The sequence below is a fragment of the Betta splendens genome, chromosome 24, assembly GCF_900634795.4.
Source record: "Betta splendens chromosome 24, fBetSpl5.4, whole genome shotgun sequence".
NCBI lineage: Eukaryota > Metazoa > Chordata > Actinopteri > Anabantiformes > Osphronemidae > Betta > Betta splendens.
The window spans coordinates 1,747,387-1,769,958 of record NC_040901.2 but is presented as its reverse complement, the minus strand read 5'-3'; the positions used below and the strand labels follow the sequence as shown (position 1 = coordinate 1,769,958).

General features: G+C 41.1%; 3 protein-coding genes across 4 annotated transcripts in view; all 3 read right to left on the bottom strand.

Annotated features, from left to right (window-relative positions):
- LOC129603679 (uncharacterized) overlaps positions 1 to 22,572 on the bottom strand; it is a 258,884-nt gene that overhangs the window by 16,995 nt on the left and 219,317 nt on the right. The window contains exon 1 of one of the 2 annotated variants that reach the window (XM_055506274.1): positions 10,283 to 11,182. The exons of the other annotated variant lie outside the window; for it this stretch is intronic. The gene's annotated coding sequence lies outside the window, so the exon portion shown is untranslated. Of the gene's footprint in view, positions 1 to 10,282; positions 11,183 to 22,572 lie in introns of those variants that run through there. 2 annotated transcript variants of the gene reach the window in all.
- Positions 11,324 to 22,572, bottom strand: part of LOC114850884 (NACHT, LRR and PYD domains-containing protein 12-like) — a 369,265-nt gene continuing 358,016 nt past the window's right edge. The window contains 1 exon segment of the mRNA XM_055506178.1: positions 11,324 to 11,506. The gene's annotated coding sequence lies outside the window, so the exon portion shown is untranslated.
- LOC114846365 (NACHT, LRR and PYD domains-containing protein 3-like) overlaps positions 11,324 to 22,572 on the bottom strand; it is a 36,158-nt gene continuing 24,909 nt past the window's right edge. The window contains exons 2-8 of the mRNA XM_055506635.1: positions 18,225 to 18,393; positions 17,838 to 18,066; positions 15,911 to 17,702; positions 15,552 to 15,725; positions 13,209 to 13,382; positions 12,190 to 12,236; positions 11,324 to 12,070 (exon numbers count right to left, since the gene is read on the bottom strand). Of these exons, the coding sequence (XP_055362610.1) occupies positions 11,535 to 12,070; positions 12,190 to 12,236; positions 13,209 to 13,382; positions 15,552 to 15,725; positions 15,911 to 17,702; positions 17,838 to 18,066; positions 18,225 to 18,393 (3,121 nt within the window). The 3' untranslated portion in view covers positions 11,324 to 11,534. The remainder of the gene's footprint in view (positions 12,071 to 12,189; positions 12,237 to 13,208; positions 13,383 to 15,551; positions 15,726 to 15,910; positions 17,703 to 17,837; positions 18,067 to 18,224; positions 18,394 to 22,572) is intronic.

Here is a 22,572-nt window from a genome sequence, read left to right as displayed (position 1 = left end):
TGCAGCCGGAACAGCTGATGAGACGCCGACGGGCGCCGCACGCAGAGCGCGTGCCAAATCCCTCCGTACTGCCTGGAGTTTCTCAAAAAGTGTCTGCACTCCCGGGTAGTCAAGCCACCAAAATTCCTCCTCCAGGATAGCGATCGCCTGTTTTATTACGTGGAGCCGCGCCTTCAGACTGGGGGCTTCCGCGTAATTCCTCGCGAGCTCCCCGAAGCACCAGCGGAGGTCCTCCGGCAGCCTCGAGCAGGTAAAAACCATCACGACTCTGCGTTGTCCGAGTACACAATAACAAAAAATCCGATGCAAGACGCCGGCTGGGTCCGAGTGTGGCCAGATTGTACTGTCACGGACTCAAGGCAGCGGACCCACACGCACAGCGGAGACAAGGCTCAGTGCACAACAGGGTTTATTCAAGCTCGTGGTCAGGCAGGCAAGGGTCGATACACAGATCAGGCAGGTTCAGTACAGACAGGGTTTAGACAAGCGGTGATCAAGGCAGGCTAGGGTCAAACTCACGGCAAGGCAGGATCAAAGGTGAGGCGAGAATCAGGGTCAGGAGAAACGAGGTCATACTAGAGATGTCCAACTCGAGACCTCCCACTCGACTCAGCGTCGATCTTTTGAAGCGGAAGTGTCGTCAAGCAGAATCTCGAGCGCGTTCCGAATCACGTGACCAATGAGAGCGAGAGGTGTCGATACGTCACGTGACTGCCGAGCGGCTTGTGTGCAGTTTGAACGGACGGTTGTTTTATTATGTCAGAGCTTTATAAACGTGGCAAGCGGTCCGGAGATGATCTACTGTATAAGATGATAGATGATGTATAAGATAGACAAGTTTCACATTACAGATATCTTCAATGTATTTATGACAAGTTCAAAATGTAATTAAAAACTAAAACTACATTTTGACAAGTCGCAATTCCAATATGATATCTTTATTAGTCAGACGTCAGTGCCGTGCAAACGGCTTTTCTCCAAAGCTGGAGAGGTGGTGAGAATGTGATTAAAGTCATGTTCTGTGGAAAAATAAAATGAAATAAAGGTCTTTGATTAAACTAACTGACAAACATGTCTCCTCAATGTAGTAATGAACAGAGTTGCAGAAGAACAAATACAGCTCTAATAACATCGGACATCAAACATGTTTGCCACATCAAGGCTACTTGACAATTACACACTTTTGATTAAATAACTTTTATTTGACAATAAAACATGGACTGTGATCCTGAACAACCACGTATCAGCGAGGGTTTGATGGTCAGTCTGCTCTGATGCAGTTATCATGCACAACCAGCAGATGTCGTTGTTCTGACTGTGTCATGATGGTATCGAGCAATGTGTCGATTTCAGACCAACTGTGTCATAGTTGCTCAGTGATTCATGAGGCTTCGATTTCGCCATCTCTAGGTCATACACAGGTTCAGGATCAGGAATATGCACGCTGGATTGCTGACTAATACACATAGACAATCTGGCAAGGTGCAGGGCTGAGGGGTGGTGCTTAAATACTGAGTGAAGATGATGGCTGGATAGTTAGCAGGTGAGTAATTAGTAACAGGGCACAGGTGCGTCAAACTAAAACCGGAGGTAAAGCTGGAACTGAAAACATGGGCACAGAACAGGAAGTGGTACAAAATAAAACCGGAAATGATTGAGTGCAGTGGCTAAATGACCTGGACTGTGACAGCCCCGTGTAGTGTGACACTCAAACCCACACACATACTCTGCGGTTGTGCATTGAGGGCCAGCCTCCGCCCAGGGCCCAATGAAGGTTCTAGCCTGAGTAGTCCGCCAACCCCCCCTGCAACAGGCCCGAGCAGTTACCAGAGGGCGTCGGACCGCTAGGGCAGGCAGCGCCCCACCCGAGCAGGGGCAGCGCCCCAGGGGAGAGACACCCCTCCGGGCACAGGCAGGCACCCCCAGAGGGAGTCCCCCGGACGCAGGTTACCCAGGTCTCCACCCCCAGGTCCGCCCCCGCACACCGGCAGGGAGGCCCGCCTCCGGCTCCCCGGAGACAGGCACACGCCAACCCTCAAAATGGTCCCACCCCGGCACAGGGCCGCCGGTCTCAGCAGCCACCACACCCCCGCCGCAGGGGACCCATGCGGCCAGCCCAGAGTCCACCAACCCGTTGTCCCGGTTCCTTAGGCAGGCAGGCACCACCAACCACCAGTCACCCCCCCACCACTGTGCCAGACATGACGCAGCACCCGAGCCCCACGCATCCTTACCTGGAAATGGAATCAATCAGAGTATAGTTTTGGTCATTGATTTGATGAAGCAGACAATGTGTCTAAGGTGGTATAATCTAACAAGCTGTTCAGGTATTGAGTAATGCTTAATTTTTTTTTAGTTTTCCAGTTCATGAGGATGATTTTCTTTGCGACACAGAGGGCAGAAAGAAGTGTGTGTGATGAGTTTGTCTCTAGATCAAGCCCACTTAGATCTCCTAGAAGACAAAGTGCAGGGGCTGCTGGGATTGGACAGCTTAACTGGGTTGACAGGTGTTCACATACTCTTTGCCAAAATTGCTGCACAGGTGAGCATGACCAGAATGCATGTAGGAATCTATCTGCTGTGTTATCTGTACAGTGAGGGCAAATATTTGAGTTTGTGAGACCCATTTGGAACATCCTTTGTCCTGTATAGTGAGTTCTATGAAGAATTTTGTATTGTATTAGTTGTAAATTTGTATTTTTTGTCATTCTGAATAAATTAGAACATATGTTATTCCAGAATGTGTAATTAGTGGTGATATTGAGATCAGCTTCCCATTTAGAGATCGGAAGGCTCACTGTCTGGTCTACATTGGAAATTAAGATATAGATTTTGGATACTGTCCTTTTCCCTGATATATCAATAAATCGCTCTATTACTGGTGGTGGTTGCATGTGGATGGCAGTATTCTTACTTTTTGCATTAAGTATTGACTTTAGTTGTTGGTATTCTAAGAAATTGGCACTAGTGATTTCATAGTGAGACACTAGTTCTTCAAAAGAGGTAAACTTGTCTCTTGTGAAAACATGTTTCAGATGTGTTATCCCTTTGATATGCCAAGTTGGAAAGTGTATTGCCTTTTTGTTTTGTATGATGTCTGGATTGTTCCAGAGAGGTGTGTTTTGGCAAAGAGTAAGCGAAGACCCATTAATTTTAAGAAACTCCCACCAGGCTTGCAGAGATGCTTTTATGCTAATGTTCTGGTAACAACTATGATGTTTGATTTTGGTGCTGATAAAGGGCAGATCTGCAACTTTAATATTTCCACAAAATGTTTGTTCAATGTCTATCCAGGAGGAGTCTGCTGGCATGGGTTTTATCCATTTGTGGACATGGTTCAGTCTATTGGCAAGAAAATAGTGGTGGAAGTTAGGTAGTTCTAGGCCGCCGCAGCGTCTGGATTTTTGAAGAGTTTTTAAACTAATTCGTGGTGGCTTGGTTTTCCACAAAAACTGTGAGATGTAGGAGTCTAATGTCTTAAACCACGCCTGGGCTGGCTGAGTTGGAATCATTGAAAATATGTAATTAATTTTTGGCAGGATCATCATTTTTATGGTGGCAATTCTTCCCATAAGTGAAATGGGTAAGGACTGCCATCTTTTGAGGTTGGCTTCTATTTGTTTTAATAATGGATTGTAGTTTAGATCAATAAGCTCTGATAGCCTAGACGACAATTCAATGCCCAAGTATTTAATGTTTCCTGAATGGAGTGTGGTAGAGGAGATGTTAGTCACCTTAAGGTTAAGTGGTAGCACTATAGATTTGGTCCAGTTAATAGAGTACTCTGAAAGTCCTGAGAATTCATCTATGAGGCTGATACAGAGGCAGCCGGTAAAAGTGTCTACCCCCACCGTGTTTGGGTTTCAAAACTGCCGCGTCAGTGGCGGGTTTGTACTGCGGGAGGAGTGTGTTGCGTCCTTCTGGCCTGTAGGTGGCGATTGACTCCCACTTTTGGTCCTAAAACATCGTAGTTGCTTACGTCATATAGCCTCTTGTAGAACGACTAATGATCAGGTCTTGGGTGGCCTAGTGGTTAACGTGCATGGCAATAAAACTTTTTGTCCGGGGTTCGAGTCTGAGTGGAAGCAGTTTTTTTATTTTAATTATTGGAAAAACAGCGTCTCATCATCATCATGTGATCACGAGATGACAACGTTGTATTACTTAGTGCATGGATCGCCAAGACCATGAACCGCTGGTCGCGTTATAGTATGAAGTTATGAACGTAAGTAAATTATGGCAAATTATGACAGTTTAAAACCGAAAATAAGAAGCTGAACGGTGCGCCCTCCCGCGTGCAGCGTTTGATTTGTGGCAGACAAGCTACTGTAACCCTGATTTCTTGCTGTTGGTAGGGCAATTTTCTTTACGTGGAATGCTTCTTTAATGCACCACGCGGCAAGACAGTACGGCACTTTTTTCTTTACGCCGCTCTTACCCAACGCGCGTCACCTTTTTCCTGTCCCCTGTCAACAAGGACAGGTAGGAACTAATGTTGATGACAAATAAAATCACAGTAGCTGAAATGTCACGTTTCCCAAACATAAAATAAAAAAAATAAAAAGGAATACTAACTAAGGTTACAGGACTACAATTTAAAAAAGTGAATAAGGATGATCTAGACCAGAGGTCTGCCACAGGTAACACCCACGTTTTCAAGGAAAAAAACACGCAGAGGGCAGCAATATTTTGTTATTTGAGAACATTCAACATTTGTTTTTTAATCCAAAGAAGACATAAAAGTCGGGGCTCAGAGATCTAACCGATGATAAAACATTGTCAAGGCATCGACAAGGACAGCTAACTCGCTTTTCCCTGCTTCAAACAGCTGCTGTAACGGAGAGCAACCCGTGCGGCATCACCGGTCAATCTGTAAACGTATTAATTTTTTTTGTAAATAAAAATAATGTTTGCCCTGTTCAAACCTGCATGGTGAATAAAAAAGATTCTGATTCTGAAAGCGGCTGAGCAACTTCGGAGGAACACATTTCATATGGTAGAGGTGAAAGGGACACTAACAACCCAACGCAGCCGAGGCTGTAGCAGCAGAGAAACGCAGATCATGAAAGAGGGAATAACGAAATAAACAGCTGGTTAACTTCGTAGGAACACGGCTATAGCTCTGCAATGACTTTATGTGGTACAGGTGAAAGGAGTAATAACGAAATAAACGGAATATAAAACGGAAACGCTTTCAAGCGTTTTCTGTTTATAATTATTATTGCATATTTGTTAAAACTAGATGGGTCTCGTTTTTTTGTAATTTTTGGTGTCGTTACAGTGCAAAAATAATGCTTTCCCTGTTCAAACCAGGGGAAAAGGCGATTCTGAAAGCGGCTGAGCAACTTCGTAGGAACACATTTCATATGGTACAGGTGAAAGGAAGACTAACAACCCAACGCAGCCGAGGCTGTAGCAGCAGAGAAACGCAGATCTTTGTCCTGCACGTTGATGCGCGTTTCCCCTTCCCCCCAGTGTCCCTGCTCTGAGACGTGGATGGCCCCGCCCACTTTCATTCACCAGACGGACATGAAAGAGGGAATAACGAAATAAACAGCTGGTTAACTTCATAGGTACACGGCTGTAGCTCTGCAATGACTTCATGTGGTACAGGTGAAAGGACTGATAACGAAATAAACAGCTGGTTAACTTCGTAGGAACACCTTGTAGTAGGAACTGGTATATTTAGAAAACGCAGTAGTCCTAGTGTTAAGTTGTGTGAACTGGGGAGGAGACGGCAGCAGCGACGGAAGAGCGACTGAATAGAGTTGATGTCTTCCCCGCTGACAGGCGCATTCATTTGATAATGCACGACCTTGGCTGACAGTTCAGTTGAAAACCACACTGAATCTTTATTAAACCGTCCCTGAATAACATCTATGAACTGCAGTTTCTTCCTTGATTATCCATGATTATTATGAAAGAAGCGCAAATCTTCGCCAGTCCAAATTGTGCAATTAATACTGTGTTTACAATAAAGGTAATAAATAATAATAATAGTATTTTCATTTTAAAATGCACTGCATATTTTAGACGAATGTCGAAGTGCTACAAATAACTTAGATCAGAAAGCTACGATAAATACATACGTTTATTTTTGCAGAGTAAACGTATGTAGAACAAACTACTTGCTGCATTAATGAGTCTTAGACCTGCAGCTGATCGCGCCGCCTGATGCCCAGTCTCCCACGGAGCTTTGTCCTGAAGCTGAAGTATTTCTCACCTGCTGATGGAGTGGTAGCAACACATTAGCATGTCTATGCGCCTCTACGGGGGAGGGGAGGGGTGTGTAGTTTGCCTTTGCAACTGTGAGCAAACATGAGACATGACACTCAGTCATCTGAGTACGAAACACATCACATATCATTCATCTTGTGTTTCATTGAGCGTCAGTCTGGAGCTCTCTGCTACGACTGCTGCCCCGCGACCCGTCCACGGATGAGCTTCCATTAAAAATTAAAAGCAGAGTTTTTTATTGTTTTTCGTTTTTCTCTAAACGAAAAAACAGCTTTAAATTCAAGTCCGTGTGTTTTTGTTAAAAATATTTTTGTTCGGTTTATTGGTTTGTAATGCGGTGCTTTTATTCAGGATAGATAGACGGATGGGAAATCAAAGTTTTGAAACATACACGGGCCCAATAAGTCACATCAGCCACTCATTCAGTTACAAGGACACGCACAGTCAAAACACATTCTCGCTACATTTAGAGCGCCACTGCCCCGTTCCTCTCGTAGCCCGCATTTGCACATCCATACATTTGTGTATTGGTCACTCTCTGTCTGGACACATGACTCCGAAACACGTCACGTGTTTGTGTAAGAGTTTGATGTCTCCACCAAATTATAAGCAGAGGTAACGAGAGAACGACTTTTTGTTTTCCGTTTGTCTCTAAACAATAAAAACATATTAACTCCAATTCCGTGTCTTTTTGTAAAAAACAAATATTTTTGCCTGTTTTATTGGATTGTAAGGCGGTGCTTTGATTAAAATCCGTTTGCCGCTCATCGAAAGAGAAACGAAAACGCCGGTGAAAGTGGCTGGATGGACGGATGGGAAATAAAAATGTTGAAACGTACACGGGTCGAATAAGTGATCTCAGCCTCAGTTACAATGACACGCACAGTCAAAACAAGTCAAACTGCAGTTCTGCAGACACAGAGTAAACGCGTAGGAACAAACATGTTGCTGTAATGCGTCGCTGTAGATCTGCTGATTTCTGGCGTCCTGTCAAAATTACGATCGACAACTGCTGTAAAACAAATTCCTATGATTATTACGGTTATTTACGTAAAATCTACGACTATTGGAAAACATTCATTAACAAGTCGTGGAAGTTTAAAACCTAAATAAGCGGCTTTAGTCGCAGATTGACTGCGCTCTACGTCTTTACTTGCGCATTCAAATTATATTAATTAAACCGCGACGCATAATCATGGTATTATGTGAAGCCAATATGTTGTATCGGATGTTAGAGCGGTGGGTGTGTACATATTTTTAAGAGACGCCTTCCATTTAAAGACACGAAAAAGCTGAGGAGAATGAAAACAAGAATGTGTTGCTGCTGTGGCGCTGCCTGTTTTAAACCACACAGAACGATTATAACTTTGCAGTCAGAAAATAACTAAGCCATCAACAAGTTGTTGCCCTTCATACTCCCCATGTTTTAGCACACAACAGATACTTAATAGTAAAATAGGTCTGGTGTAATATATGTGTGTTACAGGTAGAAATGAACAGTCGGACCTCAGTTACGCTGTAGTGCTTTGGAGGCTTCTAATCAACGCTGCGCCAACTGGTGGTTAAAACGAGACTAGCGTCCTGATTTTTTCCAGCCGGCTGCAGGATTAAAAATCTTTAGTCAGCGACGCACTCGCTGCACCGTGGCGACGCGGCGGTACTGCAGTAAAAACCCTAGTCACTTTGAACCGCTGCCACTGTAGTTGTAGGAAGAGACGTCTGTGGCTCAAGGAGAAACAGTAACACATCGTCAGCATATAAACTTATTTTATGATTTACTGATTTGGTCGATATTCCAGTAATTCCTTCATGCTGTCTTATTGCTGCGGCTAGAGGTTCAATAAATATTGCAAATAGTGATGGGGACAGTGGGCAGCCCTGTCTTGTCCCTCTATGCAGATTAAACCTTGGTGAGATCTGGTTGTTTGTTCTGACTGCAGCGTTTGCTGAGTTGTATAATATTTGGATCCAGTCTATGAATGTTTCCCCAATGCCGAATTTGTGCAGAGTGGCTAAAAGAAACTTCCAGTTTACTCTATCGAAAGCTTTTTCTGCATCTAAGGAGACGATGGCTGTCTCTAGTTTATGGATGGTGACATAATCAATTAAATTAATTAGTCTGTTCATATTGTTTGTTGACTGTCTACCTTTAATGAAGCCTGTTTGATCAGAGTGAATTATATATGGAGTGATTTTTTCTAATCTTCTAGCAAGTGCTTTACACACTATTTTTAGATCTACATTTATTAGTGAAATTGGTCTATAACTCGATGGGAGTGTAGGGTCTTTCCCTGGTTTTTGGAGCAGGCTTATGAAGGCAGAATTCATATTTGTGGGTAATGAATGTTGTTGTTTAATTTCAGCTAACATTTTGTAAAAGCTGGGTGCCAGCATGGACCAGAACTCTTTATAAAATTCAGTTGGGAATCCATCTGGTCCTGGAGCTTTTTTATTGGGCATCTCCTGCAGAGCTTCATGTAGTTCTGCCAAAGATAACAATGAGTCTAGAGTTGTAGATTGTTCTTCATTTAGCTTTGGCAGTTCTAGTTTATTCAGAAACGCCTCTATGGCTGAGGTGGGTGGATCTATTTGGGACGTATATAACTCTTGGTAAAAGTTTTTAAAGGTATCATTTATTTCATGGGGATCACGAGTAATGTTGCCTTCCTTATTAGTTATTGAATGGATGATTTGTTTCTCTTTATTATTTTTTAATTGGTTAGCTAGAAATTTACCACATTTATTAGCATGGTCAAAGTTCTCCCAGCGTAATTGGTCTATCTGAACTGAGTTTTGCAATCAATTATATTATTTAATTTCAGCTTTAGATTCTTTAGGTCTTCTAGGACATCATTGGTTGGAGAGGCTGCATATTTAATCTCTAGAGATTTTATTTTTGCTCTAATTCTAATTCAAGTAACATGTCCTTTTTTTTCTTGTGTGATGAATATGAAATAATTCTACCGCGCATAACTGCCTTCCCAGTCTCCCAAAGAACACAGGGTGAGATTTCCGGTGTATCGTTGATTTCTATAAAGGTTTTCCATTCTCTCCTGACATAACTGATGAAGTCTTGATCACTGAGTAATGATGTATTAAACCTCCAATTCCTGGTTGATGGTGTGGCTGTCTTAATCAACGAAATGGACATTGGTGCATGATCACTGATTGTGATAGAGTGAATATTGGTGTCAGAGACATCTTGTAAGACTGAGTTATTTACTAAAATATAATCTATACGGGAGTGAGAGTGGTGAACTGGTGAGAAAAAGGTATATTCCCTGGATGTAGGATGAAGAGAACGCCATGTGTCACAGAGACCAAAGTCATCCATGTACTGTTTTAAGGTCTGTACTGATTGCCAGTTCCTGTTGCTCACAGCTTTGCTTAGCCTGTCCAACTCTGGGTTTAAATACTAAATTAAAGTCCCCTCCTACTATAAGTTTGGAACCAGAGTGAGCAGACAGTGATGTGAAGAAGCTGTGAAAGAAAGAGGGGTCGTCAGCATTAGGGCCATACACATTAGCTATGCAATATTCAATGTTTCCTATCAAGATATTAATGATTATATATCTCCCTTCTGGATCTACAATGGTATCGTTATGCGTAAAGTTAATCTTTTTATTTATCAGGATGGCGACCCCTCTTTGTTTAGAATTGTAACCGGCTAAGTAAGCATGTGGGAACTCTGCTGATTCCAGAGTGTAATTTATAATTTTGGGAATATGAGTTTCCTGTAGTAAAACAATGTCTGCTTGTAGGGTTTTCAAATGGTTAAATATTTTAAATTGTTTCTCCTTCTTATTGATTCCACGTACATTCCAAGTGACAATCTTCAGTGGTGTCATATCTTACCTGACTACTGTGGATCACTAGTCTTGTGTGTATGTAGTGTGACAGACTTTAGGTGTGTGGCTAACCTTAAGTACCTGTGTATTCTGAGTTGTGTGTTATCTATGTATGTGCACGTAATTCCCCCTGTGCAGTAGGTGTTTGTACGATAAGATGAGTTTCACTATGTGACCGATAGGTGGCGGTACTGCACCTTTAAGGATACTGTCCGCTGTCTCATCTGCGGTTCGTCTGTTAACTGACGTTTGCTTCCCTCCTGCTTGTTTCAGCTGCTGTCAGCGTGTCTGACCATCGCTCCGACAGCTTTTCTCAACCAGTGCTGTAGAGGAGGGAAAGACAGGTTAACTAGCGGGTCAAGGTGCTGCTGTTGATTTGGGTGCAAACAGTGGCAGACGCGACATCACACTCAGCATTGAGTGACTGCAACTTTAAACTGACTGTCATGACTAATTAGTAGAGTAACAGACATCAGATCAAAAAGAATAGAGACAAAGTTTATTATTTAAGGCCTGAATCCCAAAATAATGCTAGATGTTTTTAAGGTCTTGTTGTGAAGTAAACGGTAAATACAACCTTTACCATATTATTCCGAGAGATAAGATGCTGCTGCTGTAAAGACAGGTTGTTGGTTCAAGTCCTCCATACCTGTAGATGCTTTCAAGTCCTTTTTGTCCAAATAAACTATAAATACAACATTGAACATGCCACAACCTGAACAGAGCAGTGGCTCAGAGGTGAAGAGGTTGTTCTTGTGAAGTTAGGTTGAGGGTTCAAATCTTGCATGATTCTAGAAACTCTTGGATGCGGCTCTCAAAGTGTAGGCTTAAAAGCGCGCCAGAAGCATCTCCAAGTGTGAAGGGTTCCTCAGTGGTGTAGTGGGTAAGACGATGAGCGTAAGTCGCAAGGCGTGCAGACCTCATGATCGAATCCTGGGCACTGCTGGTCCCTGGATCAAACAACAGTCCTGAAGGGACTCCAGGGGGGGCCGTGTCCCCCCTGCGTTTCCAGAGAGGTGGAAATGAGGCCTTATGAAACTGAGAAGTAAAACTAACTAGAATTTTGAATAAAACTAAAATGTAATTGACTAAAATAGACTGTTAAAGGTTACATACATGTTTATTATAGCACACAATCTGGAGATTTCAATGATTAGTGTGTTTGTAAGAAGAACAGTCAATAAAGATGAAGAAATGGGAGCAACACAACTATTTATCAACTGTAATAAAGGAGCTGATGAGAGACAATTTGCAGTTTATTTTAATAAAAGAGTAATATGAAAGATAATGGGAAAAGAAAATCAAAAACTGGCTGGGGAGATCAGGACATACACCAGAGGTGTAATGCAAAGAGCACACAATCATACATAACGACAATCCACAAGTTGCTCCATAGTTTGTTTTAATACATCTATCTGACAACGTTTCTCTGACAGGATCAAACTCTCACTAAGACACATCACACAGAGACACTGAGGAACGAGGAGAACGGAATATAAACCCAAACCCAGGATAAAGAGGTTCAGTGAATGTGGTGTTGAAGGTGTGAAGGTGGATCAGTTTGTCAGAGGAGACTCTGTAGAAGGACAGAGAACCAGCAGGACAGTCCACATACACTGATACTCTGTCAGACACAGAGGAGAAGATGTGTGATTCTTTGTTATTGTGTCTGACAGAGTAACCATCATCAGAGCAGATCAGACTCCAGGACTGATCATTGGATCCAAACCAACAGTCATCACTAACTCCTTTCCTTCTGATTCCTCTGTAACTCACTGATACATGAACTCCTCCTCTCCACTCAACCTCCCAGTAACATCGACCAGTCAGAACATTACTACACAGCAGCTGATACCAGTAGTCAAATCTGTCTGGATGATCAGGATATAACTGATCCTCCGCCACATGTGTCACCTTCCTGTTGTTGTCGGACAGTCGTAGTTCTCTGTTCAGTGTGTTTGTGTCGATGGTGAGTTGACAGAAATCTGATGGAGAGAACAAGACACAATCCAGCTGCAGTTATTGATCTATCATCAGTTTGATGATGACTCATGACAGTTTGAAGATAGTTGAATCTTGCTGATCTCAGTACAAACACACTTACACTTGTTCAGACCTGGTGTCAACCATCGGACTCCACCAGGCTCCACCCTGAAAGGAGGAGGGGGTCAGAGACATGCAGACATGGACATTACATGGCTCTCACACACATATTGTTGAAGGATTGTGTTCAGATGGAGGCTTGTATGTAGGATGGACATTCAGCAACAACTAAGGAGTTGGATCCTTATCTTGGAATCTACGGAGCAGGAGATGACGTAGAGAAAAACTTGGACTTCTCTATTTCACTTCATCACTTTTGGTGTCAGACACCTGCTTTCAGTCTCACTCTGTCACCACCAAACTAAAGTGACAACACAGGAATCAAAGTCTGAATGTGTTTATTATAACACACTCCAATGTTGGGTTCTAAGTTCATAAAGCTCCACATCCCTACTTGCTCCTCCATCAGACACTGTGTGTAGTTGTGTCCATACCTGAGAGTGTCCAGTCTCCAGTGTGGATCCTTGACTCCAGCAGACAGCAGCTCCACTCCTGAGTCTCCTGGATGATTGTAGCTCAGGTCCAGCTCTCTCAGATGGGAGGGGTTGGAGCTCAGAGCTGAGGCCAGAGAGACACAAGCTTCCTCTGAGAGCAGACAGCCTGACAGCCTGAACACACACAATGTTAAAGCACACTTACATACTACAGTTTGGATTAGAGGCACATTTGATCATCTACAGTGGAGAGAAATACTAGGAACTGTTAATAGGTTCCTGCTTGAAATGTGATCTGATCATCAGCAACGTGACAATGAGAGTCTGCAAACTGGAGTCAGACACTGACAAACCTGGTGAAGCAGTAAAACAAAGATAGAGAAATCCTTTCCCATCTTATTGAATATATATGATTAAAGAGTTTACACAGAAATGTGAAGAGTTTATTCATCCTCCACAGTTTAGACTTCCTGCCTGTTTAATAACTTGGTTCTGTAGTATGAGCTCATTAAAGGACTTTACAGACAATGAGAGTGTGAGTGTTGTGCACATTTCTTAGATGATCTTTAGCTTCATGAATCCTGACCTGAGAGTCTCCAGTCGACAGTGAGGACTCTTCAGTCCAACAGACAGTAGCTTCACTCCTGAATCCTGCAGGTTGTTGTTACTCAGGTCCAGTTCTCTTAGAATAGAGGACTGAGAGCTGAGAACTGAGGACAGAGCTTCACAGCTTCTCTCTAACAGGTCACACACACTCAGTCTGAAAGATGAAGATAAGTTAAGATGGAAATGAAACCATTCAGTGTCTCTAGGTGTCGTCATGATTTTCTCAACAACATCTTTGTGTCTTTATTGTGATTCATTCGTTTCTTCCATGTCGTCTTGATGGAGACAGAACCAACAACATGATCCTGACTGAAATGTTCCTGTCTAAACTCTGATAAACAAACTTCTCGTCTGCGCTTAATGGTGGAAGCTTCAACCTCCAGCTTCTCTGTGTCCAGACACTGAATAGAGACAGAGGAGGAACTTTCTCATCACACTACACAAATGTGTGGTTAGTGGATCTCACAGCACAGATGCTGTCATTCACCTGGATGTGGCTTCATCTTCTCAGACCATGCAGTGATTTAAAGAGAAAGTTGTTGCAGCAACAGTTTGGTTCTGCTCTCTCACACTCACTCTCTCTGAGAACATGTTGAACTCAACGATCATCTGAAGACTACTGTATATAACATCAACACATTTAACTTTTAAGCTCACACAGAACTAAAACATGGAGTCTGACCTCAGAGTCTCCAGTCGACAGTGACGACTCTCAATAAGACCACACAGATGCTTCACTGATGAATCCTGCAGGTTGTTGTTACTCAGCTCCAGTTGTGTCAGATGTGACGGGTTGGACTTCAGAGCTGAGACCAGAGAATCACAGCTGATCTCTGACAAATTGCAGCCACTCAATCTGAAAAAAGAATCAAAGATGAAACAGTAGAAAACAAAGAGCCAGTTGAAACCATTCAGTGTTTCATCATGTGTTTGGAGCTGAAGACGCTTCAGAAAGTAGACGTTTAGAACTTAGAAGGTCCAAACATCAGAACCAACAGGATGCAGGTTAAAATAGTAACAAAGACTCATTAATATTAATGACAACACGCTGCTGCTTCAGCTCAGACGTCATAACTCAGGTTCTGGACAGGTACTTCTTCTACTGACAAAACAACATCATAACAGAAACATTTTATACTGAGGGAACATTTAATAGAGTCAAACAAGCAGATCCAGAACTTCTGATTACAGGGTCTTGGGTTTGAATATTTGGGTCAGAACCAACATGATGAAGCCTTAGAAAAGTGTTGGAGCATCAGTTACTGATCATTCAACTTGGTTTTGTTTTCATTCTCAGGAATGAATTAAAATAATGAAACAAGGACTGAATCAAACTAAATCTAAACAGAACGGATGAAAGCACAGAAGCACAAAACAGACTTTACCATTAAAACTCTAAGTGTGGAAAATTAGCCTCATGTTTCAGCACAACGTTGACATCAAGCTCACACAGAACTAAAACATAGCGTCTGACCTCAAAGTCTCCAGTCGACAGTGACGACTCTCCAGAAAACCACACAGATGCTTCACTGATGAATCCTGCAGGTTGTTGTTACTCAGGTCCAGTCGTGTCAGATGTGATGGGTTGGACTTCAGAGCTGAGACCAGAGAATCACAGCTGATCTTTGACAAACTGCAGCCTCTCAATCTGAATAAAGAATAAAATACGTGGATCAAAGCATTAATAATTAGTCATATTTGTCCGGATCACTGATGTTTAGGCTAAAATGAGCAGAGTGACTTTGTACTTGTGTTGTTGTGTTGTCATGATCTCAGCTTCTACACATCATCCACATGTCAGTACAACATTTATACACCTGTTGATGTCACCACTGATTCACAAGCTGCTGCTGGAACCAGTAGAAAACCAGGCATGTTCATCATTCATTCATTTCATTCATCGTCTTCTCTCTAAATCTGAACTACTCTGTGTCATCTGATGGAAAATGTTCAGACTAATGTTTGGCTCAAATCCCAAATCATCTTTAGAACTGATCCCAGTCAGATGAATGTTCTCCCCTCAGCCTCATATTCATGCTCCTGTTTCCTGCTTGTGTCTCTATAAAGTGACATCATTGTCTGACAGGAAGCATCACACACAGGTTCAAGTGTCGCCTGTTGTCAAATCAATCAAAGACTTGGGTTACAGGTACTGTACACGCCATCATAATGTCACACACTACAACCACTCCTGATGGCAAAGGAGATAGATATTGACAAACCTAGAAAAAAATCAATAAAATGAGAAACATGTCTGGTTTAAACCATTAAATATGAAGTACAAAAGATTGTCAAATGAAAGAACACACTGAAAAATCCTGACCTGAGAGTCTCCAGTCGACAGTGAGGACTCTTCAGTCCAGCGCACAGTAGCGTCACTCCTGAATCCTGCAGGTTGTTGTTACTCAGGTCCAGTTCTCTCAGACTAGAGGACTGAGAGCTGAGAACTGAGGACAGAGCTTCACAGCTTCTCTCTGACAGGTTACAGCGACTCAGTCTGGTGGGAAAGTAATGGACATAAATTGTAATCAAAATGAAACATGAACAACACTAAAAAAAAAGCTACGCAAATTCAGTCGAGCAGAGAAAGACAACCACATTTATACTCATGTCTCTCATTTAAAACAGTCCTGATTAAATAAATGGTACATTCAACATTTAGAAGCTTTACAAAATACTTACAGAGCCGTGTTGGAAGCTTTGACCACAGGCAGCAACTTCAGAAGAGCCTCCTCTGAAGCAGAGAATTTATTCAGCTCAAATACTTCAAGATCATTTGCTGAAGACAATAAGATGAAAACCAGAGCTGACCACTGGGCAGGAGACAGTTTATCTGTGGAGAGACTTCCTGATTTCAGATAGTGTTGGATCTCCTCTACTAAAGAACAATCATTGAGCTCATTCAGACAGTGGAAGAGGTTGATGCTTTTCTCTGCAGAAGGAAACTCTGTAATTTTCTTCTTGATGTGCTGAACTGTTTCCTGATTGGTTTGTAAATTACTACTCATCCGTGTCATCAAACCTTGTAAGAATGTCTGGTTTTTCTCAAGAGAAAATCCCAGGAGGAAGCGGAGGACCAGGTCCAGGTGTCCATTTGGACTCTCTAAAGCCTTGTCCACAGCACCATGGTAGAACTGTGAAGTTCTATGTTTCATCATAAAATGTTTAAACCAGGATATTTGTGACAGCAGGTTGACTCCAGAGTTGATGAAGGTCAGATGGACATGAAGAGCAGCCAGAAACTCCTGAACACTCAGATGGATGAAGCAGAAAACCTTGTCCTGATACAGCCCTTTTTCCTCTTTAAAGACCTGTGTGAACACCCCTGAATAAACTGAGGCTGCTCTGACATCGATGCCACACTCTGTCAGGTCTGACTCATAGAAGATCAGGTTTCCTTTCTGCAGCTGCTCAAAAGCCAGTTTTCCCAGAGACTTAATCATCTTCCTGCTCTTTTTATTCCAGAGTGGATCTGTCTCAGCTCCTCCATCATACTTGATGTTCTTCACTTTGGTCTGAACCACCAGGAAGTGGATGTACATCTCCGTCAGGGTCTTGGGCAGCTCTCCTCCCTCTCTGGTTTCCAGCAGATCCTCCAGAACCGTAGCAGTGATCCAGCAGAAGACTGGGATGTGGCACATGATGTGGAGGCTTCGTGACGCCTTGATGTGGGAGATGATTGTTGTGGCCTGCTGCTCATCTCTGAACCTCTTCCTGAAGTACTCGTCCTTCTGTGGGTCAGTGAACCCTCTGACCTCTGTCACCATGTCAACACACCCAGGAGGGATCTGATTGGCTGCTGCAGGTCGTGTGGTGATCCAGAGGTGAGCAGAGGGAAGCAGGTTCCCCCTGATCAGGTTTGTCAGCAGCACATCCACTGAGGTGGACTCTGTGACATCAGTCAGGGTTTTAGTCTTGTTGAAGTCCAGAGGAAGTCGACACTCATCCAGACCGTCCAAGATGAAAACAACATGGAAGTATTTAAAAATGAAGATTCCTGCTGCTTTGGTTTCACAGAAGAAGTGATGAACAAGTTCCACCAAGCTGAACTTTTGCTCTTTCAGCACATTCAGCTCTCTGGAGGTGAATAGAAATGTGAAGTGTATGTCCTGGTTAGTTTTGCCTTCAGCCCAGTCCAGAGTGAACTTCTGTGTTAGGAATGTTTTCCCAATGCCAGCCACTCCCTTTGTCATCACTGTTCTGATGGCTCCATCTCTTCCAGCTGAGCCTTTAAAGACGTCTTCTGGTCTGATGCTTGTTTCTGCTCTGTCTGGTTTCCTGAAGGCTGTTTCAATCTGTCTGACCTCATGTTCATCGTTGACCTCTCCAGTCCCTCCCTCTGTGATGTAGAGCTCTGTGTAGATCTGGTTCAGAAGGGTTGGCTTTCCTGCTTTAGCGATGCCTTCAAAGACACACTGGAACTTCTGCTTCAGGTGAGATTTAAGTTGATCCTGACAAACTGAAGCAGAAGATCCTGAATGAACAAACAAATGGTTATGATTCATGAAGATAGAAGAATGATAATTTGGTCCACATATGAAAAAAAATTAACTCAAGATATCAGTAATTGTGTGATTGCTTCTCTGATCATGTAGATAAATCCTCTTACCGCTCTGCAGGCGGTCAGCCAGCTCCTCCTGCTTCATCCTCCTCAGGAAGTTCACTGTGATCTTCAGAAACGCGTCTCTGCTGCTACTCCTCTGCTCTTCATCCTCACCATCCAACTCCTCCTCATCCTCCCTCTGACTCTCTAAGCATTCTGGGTAATCTGGATTCAGGACCTTCTGCATCTGCTTCAGCTCCTTCTTCACAAACATGACAATGTTTTCCTCCAGCAGCTGGAACAGAAACTAAATGAATGACCTGATCCAACTAAAACCATGGAGCCAAACATCAGATCCATGTTGGACACACTGACAATCCACTGGTCTAAAAAGTGCAGCATGGAGATGATTGGACACAACAGATGAACAGTAGTAGTTGTACATGTACAGACCATAAATATGGAGTCCAGGTGTGTTTGGTGCTGCTGGACAGACTGAGCACTGGGAACCTCTGAGATCTGCTGGTCCACTCTGTGGAGGAACCATGAAGAACTAGAAAAAGTAATTTCTCGAGAAATTACGTGGGAGAGCTGATCTGCTGCCGCAACGATGACAAACGCTGATTAAGCTGCTGACGTCAAAAAGTTGACTTTGGCAAAACGATGAAAACGATGAAAACGTTGACAAAGAATAAAACGATGACAAAAGATGGCGATTAAAAAGATGATGAATAAAAAGATGACCAATGTCATACTAAGACAAGATTAAAATATGACAATGATTCAAAAGTTGACCAAGGTAAAAAATATATCAAAGATTAAAAAGTTGACCAGAGTGCATTGTTGACAATCATAAATAAGCTGACTACAGTAGCTTTTTAATTTGAAGAAAGTATTTGTAAATAATTACCTGTGTAATAGTTTAATAACTAGTAAAAATTTACCAGTCAGAAACAAAAATCTTGCCATTTAAGGTAATAAATTACATTGGTGCTTTTATTTTGAAAGGATTTAGAGGTTGTGTGTGGGTGATTACTAAACTATAAAATAGTCATTAGATAGTCATAATTTATCATTCAATAGCAACAATAGCCCTATTAAAGCAAAAGATTTAGATTCAGCCCTTTCAGAATAAAAGCACCCTAATAAGTTTGAGTGGCTATTTACTGAACTCTAAAGTAGTCTCTATAACGATTGGCAAGTATTCAGAACCACAAAGTTTCTAATCAATCTTGCCATTAAAGGTAATAAATTGTAATTGGTGCTTTTATTTTGAAAGGATTTAGAGGAAACGTGTGGGGGTAATAGCATAACTGTCAATTAGTCTTTGAATAATCATAATTAACCATTCAAAGGCAAAAATGGTGCAGTTAAAGCTAATAATTGGCATTGGTGCTTTTATTTTGAAAGGATGTAAGGAAGCATGTGTGGGTAATTACTAAACTGTTAATCTATCTTTAAATAGCCATAATTACCCATCTAAAAGCAGAAATATTGCTATTAAAGCTAAATATTTGGCTTGGTGCTTTTATTTTGAAAGGATTTAGAGGAAGTGTGTGCTTAATTACTACACAATCCAATAGTGTAGATGAGTAACCAGTAATAAGCATGGAACTGCTGTCTACACTGAGAATCAGGAGTTTGACCTGTCAGTGAAATCTGCAGCTGCGCCGTCGCCATGGAGACGAAAGGCGGGAAAATCAGGCTCACTCTGCTCTGTAAAAGCAGAGTTTCACCCTGTATAAACAGGCTTGTTCCAGCTAAACCATAATAGATATCACAAAAATTATTTCATTTTACGAGTCCCAAGTCTTCAATGAGCAAATGGTGTGAATTTTATGTTTGAGGACAAATGTTTGTAGCCGCAGTCGCAATTTCAAAATACTTCTCCTCTTGTTTTTCTCCCCAGACGTCTGCCGAAAATTATCATTAGAGTCTATGGAAGAATTTCGGGATCTCTCTGCGCTTTGAGGTTGATAGCGACTAAAGTATAGGTCTGAGAGTAAAGCCAGACACATCATTAGAAAGAAGACAAGTATGACTACGATTTACTGAAATAATTACATTGATAGAGTGAAAATTGTGGCTGTAGTGACGAGTTAAAGACAGAAGTTCTATCTTATAAAAACGTCCCCTCGCACTCTGGCTGTGACATCACACACTCTAAATAACCCAATACACACTAATGGAAAAGATGAAAATTGACCAAAAACCACCCAATATTTAAACTGCTATAAATCAGAAACTATTAAAGATATTTTAACGATTTCTGGAAGATTAATAGTTGAATAGTTGAAGATTATTTTGTAGTTTAAATGGTGTCTGTAGCCTAAAGTATGCGGAAGTAGTTAAAGCTGAAAGTAGACAAAGCTGAAGAGAATTTGAAAAGTTGTTCCCATTCATTTCAATGGGAAAAAAAAGTTAAAAAAAGCTTAATAACTTGAAAAATATGAAACATATGAATGAGAAAAGTAATAGCACACTTCTCCTTAAAAAGCTGAACATTTTGATATTGGAATCGTTTCTGTAGCTGAAAGTATGCGGGACTAGTTAGATGCAGAAAAACGGGGGGAAGAAAAATAATAATAACTAGAAAAAGCATTTCCATAAGAAAATGCACAGTGAATGCTTCCAAGCTGAAAATATTCCTGAAGAGTTGCTGAAAGTAACTGAAACATTTAAAACAGATGAAATAGCTCAATCATGTAAAGCATAGTTGAATGTATCTAAGGAGAAATAGGAATTGATTAAACAGTGCTGAATATTTGCAGAAGAAGCTGAAGTAGTTGAATTTCATATGGAGGAAACACGAAAAAGATTTGCTGAAATTAACAAACTGCTGAAAATCAATTAATAATTAGTTGAATTATAGCCAAATGTATCAAAATGGCTAAATATTGTAATTAAATAGTTTTGATTTCAAGAGCTTAATGAGTAGCTTAACGTTTTGGAAATATTTAATACGGCTTAAATTTGCTTCAGAACAAGTATTTGGATTTAAATTGATAAAAGTTAAAGCTTTGAAGGAAGTGTGTGCAGATAATTGCTGAACAGTAGAATAGTTTCATTAACTGGTTATAATTAACTAGTCAAATTCACAAATGTGATATTTAGGCTAAATAATTAAATTGGTACTTTTATTTTGAAAGTAATTTGAGGAAGTGTGTGTCCTAAATTGGTAAACTGGGAAAAGCGCTCATTAAGTTGTCCTAAATAACAAAAAAGCAGTCAAAAGCATAAATTAAAAAGGTTTAGAGCTTAGTTAGTTGCACTAAAAGTTTAATATTCTTATTTTGAATGACTTACAGGAAGCTTGTGTGAGTAATTGTTAAATTGTTTCATTAACTAGTAATAATAAACCAGTAATAACTGGTATAGACTTATTGCTGATTTACAATTGACCATTCAAAAGCAGAATTTATTCTATCAAAGCAAAAAAATTGGTTTAATGCTTTTATTTTAAAATGATTTAGAGATGTATGTGTTTATAGCTAAACTTTAAAATAGTCTCATTACTTGTTACAATTACCCATTCAAAAACAGAGTTTATGCTATTAAAACTAAAAATTTGGATTGGTACTTTTATTTTGAAAGGATATCGAGGACACCTGTGCAGGCAATTTCTAAACATTAAGATTGTCTTATCATCTAGTAACAATACACCAGCTGAACGCAGAAATATTGCCCTTTTTAGCTAAAGATCTGGAATGGGGCTTTTATTTTGAAAGGATTTGGAGAAACTGTGTGTGCAGTATTTTAGTCTAAATAAATAGTCATAATAAACCTGTTGGAAGCAGAAATATTGCTATCTTTAGTTAAAAATCAGGATTTGGGCTTTTATTTTGAAAGGATGTGGAGAAGCTGTGTGTGCTTAATAGCTAAACTGTAAAACAGTCACATAACCAGTCACGATTACCCATTAAAAAGTATAAATAGTCCTATTAAAGCTAAAAATTTGGATTGGTGCTTTTATTTTAAAAGAATATGGAAAATGCCTGTGCAGGTATTTGCTAAACAGTATATTAGTCTAAATAACTAGTCATAATACACCTGTTGAAAGCAGAACAATTGTTATCTTTAGCTAAAGATCAGGATTGGTGCTTTTATTTTGAAAGGATTTAGAGGAAATGTGTGGGGGTAATAGCATAACTGTCAATTAGTCTTTAAATAATCATAATTAACCATTCAAAGGCAAAAATGGTGCAGTTAAAGCTAATAATTGGCATTGGTGCTTTTATTTTGAAAGGATGTAGAGGAAGCATGTGTGGGTAATTACTAAACTGTTAATCTATCTTTAAATAGTCATAATTACCCATCTAAAAGCAGAAATATTGCTATTAAAGCTAAATATTTGGCATGGTGCTTTTATTTTGAAAGGATTTAGAGGAAGTGTGTGCTTAATTACTACACAATCCAATAGTGTAGATGAGTAACCAGTAATAAGCATGGAACTGCTGTCTACACTGAGAATCAGGAGTTTGACCTGTCAGTGAAATCTGCAGCTGCGCCGTCGCCATGGAGACGAAAGGCGGGAAAATCAGGCTCACTCTGCTCTGTAAAAGCAGAGTTTCACCCTGTATAAACAGGCTTGTTCCAGCTAAACCATAATAGATATCACAAAAATTATTTCATTTTACGAGTCCCAAGTCTTCAATGAGCAAATGGTGTGAATTTTATGTTTGAGGACAAATGTTTGTAGCCGCAGTCGCAATTTCAAAATACTTCTCCTCTTGTTTTTCTCCCCAGACGTCTGCCGAAAATTATCATTAGAGTCAATGGGAGAAATCCAGGATCTCTCTGC